This window comes from Xyrauchen texanus, chromosome 15 (assembly GCF_025860055.1).
Source record: "Xyrauchen texanus isolate HMW12.3.18 chromosome 15, RBS_HiC_50CHRs, whole genome shotgun sequence".
NCBI lineage: Eukaryota > Metazoa > Chordata > Actinopteri > Cypriniformes > Catostomidae > Xyrauchen > Xyrauchen texanus.
The window spans coordinates 39829376-39836028 of record NC_068290.1 but is presented as its reverse complement, the minus strand read 5'-3'; the positions used below and the strand labels follow the sequence as shown (position 1 = coordinate 39836028).

The following is a 6653-nucleotide window of genomic DNA, read 5'->3' as shown; positions in this document are numbered from 1 at the left end:
TGATTGGACATGATTTGGAAAGGCACACACCTGTCTATATAAGGTCTCACAGTTAACAGTGCATGACAACATGTCAGTGTCATGAAGTCCAAGAATTGTCTGTAGACCTCCGAGACAGGATTGTATCGAGGCACAGATCTGGGGAAGGGTACAGAAAAATTCTGCAGCATTGAAGGTCCCAATGAGCACAATGGCCTCCATCATCCGTAAATGGAAGAAGTTTGGAACCACCAGGACTCTTCCTTGAACTGGACGCCCCGCCAAACTGAGCGATTGGAGGAGAAGGGCCTTAGTCAGGGAGGTGACCAAGAACCTGATGGTCACTCTGACAGAGCTCCAGCCTTTCTCTGTGGAGAGAGGAGAACCTTCCAGAAGAACAACCATCTCTGCAGTACTCCACCAATCAGGCCTGTATGGTAGAGCGGCCAGACGGAAGCCACTCCTCAGTAAAAGGTACATGACAGCCCACCTGGAGTTTGCCAAAAGGCACCTGAAGGACTCTCAGACCATGAGAAACAAAATTCTCTGGTCTGATGAAACAAAGATTGAACTCATTGGCCTGAATGGCAAGCGTCATGTCTGGAGGAAACCAGGCACCGCTCATCACCTGGCCAATACCATCCCTACAGTGAAGCATGGTGGTGGCAGCATCATGCTGTGGGGATGTTTTTCAGCAGCAGGAACTGGGAGACTAGTCAGGATCGAGGGAAAGATGACTGCAGCAATGTACAGAGACATCCTTGATGAAAACCTGCTCCAGAGTGCTCTGGACCTGACTGGGGCAAAGGATCATCTTCCAACAGGACAACGACCCTAAGCACACAGCCAAGATAACAAAGGGGTGGCTACGGGACAACTCTGTGAATGTTCTTGAGTGGCCCAGACTTGAACCCGATTGAACATCTCTGGAGATATCTGAAAATGCCTGTGCACGATACTCCCCATCCAACCTGATGGAGCAAAGAAGAATGGGAGAAACTGCCCAAAAATAGTATTACTACAACAAAGTATTGAGCAAAGGCTGTGAATACTTATGTACATGTGATTTTTTTTTTTTGTAGATTGTTTTTATAAATTTGCAAAGATTTCAAACAAACTTCTTTCATGTTGTCATTATGGGGTATTGTTTGTAGTATTTTGAGAAAAATAATGAATTGAATCAATTTAGGAATAAGGCTGTAACATAACAAAATGTGGAAAAAGTGAAGCGCTGTGAATACTTTCCAGATGCACTGTATGCTTGTCATTATCAGAATTGTAACCTTACACCCTAATGTTATCATTACTGGGAAAATCAAGTTGAAATTACTTGAAATATCAAGTTTTGTACTCATAACTCAAATATGCTCCTTGAACTGATTTATCTTAAAAATCCATAGACTTTTTAAGATTTTAAAGTGTTCATATCTTTGGAAAACCCATAATCCCTTGATCTTGAATTATGTTTCCTTGATTAAAGGGATCTTATAAAAGCATATAAATAGTTACGTTTAATTTAAAGTTGTAGCGCTTATTTATGTTTTTTGTTGTTTTTGCAAATATTTGTTTCATGTGATGTCATCATTCATTGAACTGATGTCACATACTCAGTTCTCCTTGCTCGTGTGCAACTGAAGTACATGTGCATTTCCTTTTTTATTCATTTTTAAAGAATTAAGTTTATTTTATTATTCACCTAGAATCAGTATTTTTATAAAAAAAATGTGTATGATTAAATTAAAATTAAGTAGAAACAACAAGATTTAAATAGCATATCTGAATAAAGTCTACTTGCATCTAGTTATCTATATGAACACCAAGTTAATTGAACTTAATTACACAAGTTCTGGAGACACCAGCACTCCATTCATTTGAGGGAACGAGATTACTCAATCAATTGAGTAAAGTCAACTTAATAGGGTTTTAGTAAATTTAGTAGTAAATGAATAATAAATCCTAATAACAGAAATAACTCTTAATGTTATATCTGTTTCACAAGTGGAATAGATTTGAAAGAGCTGCTAGTAACTTAATAAGCACTAATATCTTATCAAAATTGAACTGTGGTTACTATTGAATATATCTAATGAAGAGGTTCTGGTGTCTAATGAATGGTTAACTTTAACATTTTTATATATATATATAAGAAAAAGCTTCAACTTTCAAATAGTACTAATAAGGTGTGCAGAAGACATTTTAAAATGTTTTTTGCAATAATAAGTGGTCAAATTTGTGATGGTGTGGTTTTTGCTATTGTGGTTCTGGAAGGAAAAATCCCATTTATTTGTTCCATAGGTAAATTCATTTTAAAAAGTAACTTCTAAACATTTAAAGACAGACCGTCTGTGAGCTCTGAGGTTGTTATGGATGGCAAATGCTTCTTCTGAAGCCATCGGTCCATGTTATTTTAACTTCATTGTTTAAAAATCATGTTTAATAGCAGAAGTATTAGCAATGCACTACACTACCCATAATCCTCTGTTCCTCTGAAGGGAAAGGATCCACCAATTGGAGAGTAACGGCAGACAAAGTACACCAAAAAGCTCTGCAGCAAGAGCAGTGTCGGTCTATCTGTGTACACTCTCAAAAGACTTGTATATTTGCAAATATCTAAATATTTTGCAATGAAATTGAAATATATTGATTCAGTTCTTAAAATTAAGAAACTTTAAATGTATAGTTTTATATTTTTATTTGTAAAATTATCAGTAACACTATTTTGTTTTAAAGTATTAGCCCATTAATGTTTGAAAGAAAAGTATTTTAATACCTGTTACTTGATGTTGAATTACTACACTTACATTTTTTTTTAAATGGTTGATGAAACCAACATGGATACAAAGAAAACAATTTTGTTACATGCATTTTTAATTCGATTTTTAAAAGATTACTTGCTTTTATTAACTTTGTTGCATAGATTATTTCTATAAAATTTAGAATTTAAACAAAAAGGGGAAATTAATTAACAAGACAATACAAAGTTATAGGTTATTATTAATCTTACTGGATTTTATTGGATTTATTTTTCCTCTTTTGGAGGGGAAAAAATTATAACACATCAAGATAGTCAACAGTCAATTCAGCATATTTTCTTAAAAATCTTCCTGGAGGAGGCCTGGGTATCTCAGCGAGTAAAGACGCTGACTACCACACCCGGAGTCACGAATTCGAATCAGGGTGTGCTGAGTGTCTCCAGCCAGGTCTCCTAAGCAACCAAATTGGCCTGGTTGCTAGGGAAGGTAGAGTCACATGGGGTAACCTCCTCATTGTAGTATTATGTGGATGTCACTCTAGGTGGGGCATGTGTTGAGTTGTGCCTGGATGCCGCGGAGAATAGCGTGAAGTCTCCACACACGCTAGGTCTCTGCAGTAACATGTTCAACAAGCCACGTGATAACATGCGCGGATTGACACTCAGAGGTGGAGGGAACTGAGTCACTACGCCACCACGAGGAATTAAAGCGCATTGGAATTGGGCATACCAAATTGGGTGGGAAAAGGGGAGAAAAAAATTAGAATTAATCTTCCTCGAATTGAAAATCCCCCCAAAGTTGTTCGGCCGTGGTGATCTGGGAGCTGTCAGTGATGCTCCAGGAAGAGGAACTGATCTGAACACTGAAGTCAGCTGATCTGGAGTCAGTCTGTGCTGCTCTTCATGATGGTGCCGCGGGTGAGGAATGAACATACAATGTACACAACAGTACACAGGCCTTTATAACAGGTAAATACATGCTATGGCATATTTCGCGTTGATATGAGTGTGTTGGAGCGTGTAGCTGTCATTCGTGTGTTTTAATGGCTTGTCTTGATTGAATTGTTTTTTGTTATTTGCTAACGGGTTAAAAGTGTTAGCATACCTACCCTACATTACATTAAATTACACTGCTTTAACATCACATATTTACTGTGAACAAAGTATTTGAAACTTTAATGGAGTAAAACGACAAATATAGTTGATTTTTTTTTGTCCAACCACGGTGTATATTATTGTTTATAAACTGATGTTAATTGTGTGCTAGTAAAGCTAACGGCTGTCATTGATGTGAATGGAGACTGTTAGCTTCTATGTCGACTCTTTTCTTAAACCAAATACAACCGTTTTAATCGATTATATGAAATATATGTTTAATTCCTTCCGTGTATTTGTCTTCGGGATTTTATTAATGTTCATATGACAGAAGCACTTGATGACTAATACTCAGGTAACATAAGCAGTTAGCATTACTTACATGACTACTTGTTTATTAATAATAAATACACTTTAAACTGAGTATATCATATAATGTAGAATATATGTCAGACTGTCACGTGTTTGAAGTTCTGTGAGGTTTTCCCGACTTTCTGTCAGTAAGTTTTGAATGATAAATATATGATGATTTTGATGGATGACTTGTGACTGTCGCAAATGCTGAAGTCAACATGGAAACTTCTAGAAAGTATCCAAAATGAATTGGAAACAAGAGTCAGAAAACCTCATATGCTTCAAGACTTGATATATACTGTATATTAGGGGTCTTTTTTGTCACAACATGTTCATCACTTTAAGGCATAATGTCTGCTGTATAACTTGTCCAGTAGTATGAGACATGCATTCATATTTGACAGTGGATGTGCCTCACAAATTCACAAAAGTGGATGTGAGCTGCATTTTTGGGCACCAGGGTCTCAAAACCTAGTGGGCTACTTATCTAGAGCGCATTTTTGGGGATCACAACCTTATGAGCTGCCAGCCAGACAGTTTTATAGGAAGCATTGTATCAAAATCTGCCATTCTAGAAAGAATTTTAGGGCATCACAGTCTCAAACCTAGTGGGTTGGCTATATAGACAGCATTTTTGTGAATCATAAACTAGTGTGCTTTATTGGCAGCATAGTCTAACTTACATCTTACAACATACATGCACATCTAACTACAGTGAACTGCCTTTCAGTAGGGATTGGCACAACTACTAGGACATGGCAGCAATGATCGATCATTAAAACGATGATCGATGGGGATCATGCAAGGTGACTTTTCACTTAATTCGAAATCCAGTGAACAACTACGTGACAACTAAAAACACGTGTCAAAGAGGGAGCTTATTTTTAATTTTGAGATTGATTACGTTGTGATTTTAAGGAGTACATTGATTGTCAGAGATGTCTCATAGCAACCAAACATGTGGTCGACCGATATATCGCCAAGGCCGCTAAATTTGATTTCATCATCTCTGACAGGGATGAAAGACAAAACAATTACTAGTTTGTAGCCTAGTCTTTCTCACTTTAATGAAAATAGAAAAATGGTCCATTCAGACTTTTACATTTTCAAAAGTTTCTCTCTGGAGATACCCCTGAAACCCCATACAGTATCATTCCTCAGTCACAAGGGCTTCTATGCCCCCATACTTGGATATCTGTAAAGACATATGAAAATAATTTTAATATAAAACATATACACTGTCATTATGATTCAAAATGAACAGATCATCTTATAACATTCATATCCAACTGCACTCAATTGATAAACTCTATACAATATTGTAATATTTTCATAGAAGATCCCTCAGACACCACTGCATTGGCTGTGTCTGGGCCCCAATACAGTTTTGTAAAGACTATTTAGACTGTTTAGGATTTTGTTTTCTCTTCTTTTTTGGAAATTAAAAACAAATATGCAAATGTGATTGAATATCGTGATATATCAATATCGAATTATATGAAAAATAATATCGTCATAATATTTTTTGCCATATCGCCCAGCCCTATGGAGAACAGATCTGTAATTACAATTATACTTAACTGTTAAATAACTGTATTCTTATGACTTCTATGCTGATAAATCCACCACACAGGAAAACCTTTTATTGCTAATTTTTGCTTATTTTGGTGAGGCAAGTGTCTTATTTTGGCTTGTTTTTCCAGACCAGTTCGCTTGTTTCTCTTGCGAGATTTGGCAACACTGCAATCATGAGCTATTAAGATGCCTACCTAGACAAACTATTGGGGCGACGCCATCCCAAAACTTAGTGGGCTGCCTACAGTGCTGTGGAAAAGTATTTGCCCCCATCCTGATTTCTTCTATTGTTGTATATTTTTCGTGCTAAAATGTTTTAGATCTTTAGACGAAATATAACATAAAACAAAGGCAACCTGTTTAAACACAAAATACAGTATAACAAAGGTTCAGGTTGGGCAGATAAAGGAGGAAGGGAAAACCGGTTTCCACACTAAAGCGGATATTCCACAATGTTCTTTACATGTTTATTAACAAATGAACAATAATCGCTTTACAGCTTCACTCAAAACACAAGACAGCACCTGCCCATGACCCAAGTGGAACCCCAGATACTGTACCTCCACCCGCCCAATTGTGCACTTCTTTGGGTTTGCTGTGAGCACTGCTCGTCGCAGCGACCTCAGAACCACCCTCAGATGCTGCATATGCTGTTGCCAATCATTACTGTAAAAAACTGTCATCCAAGGAAGGGTCACAAATTGATATAATCCAAATGGTGTGGATAAGGCCGTTTTCTCAAGGGACATCGCATTAAGGTGATCTGCCAATATCCCTTTGTCAAATACAGTGTCGAATAAAAGTGAGCCAAGCCCAACCGATTGGGCTCACAATTCATCAATCTGAGGCATTGGATAGGCATAACATTTCAACACGTGTTGACCTTTCTATAATCCAC

At 37.2% G+C, this 6653-nt stretch overlaps 1 protein-coding gene across 1 annotated transcript in view; it reads left to right on the top strand.

Moving 5' to 3' along the window:
• The first annotated feature begins 3567 nt into the window (after positions 1-3567).
• Positions 3568-6653, top strand: part of LOC127655610 (metal regulatory transcription factor 1-like) — a 45620-nt gene continuing 42534 nt past the window's right edge. Inside the window, exon 1 of the mRNA XM_052143498.1 lies at positions 3568-3700. Within this exon, the coding sequence (XP_051999458.1) occupies positions 3657-3700 (44 nt within the window). The 5' untranslated portion in view covers positions 3568-3656. The remainder of the gene's footprint in view (positions 3701-6653) is intronic.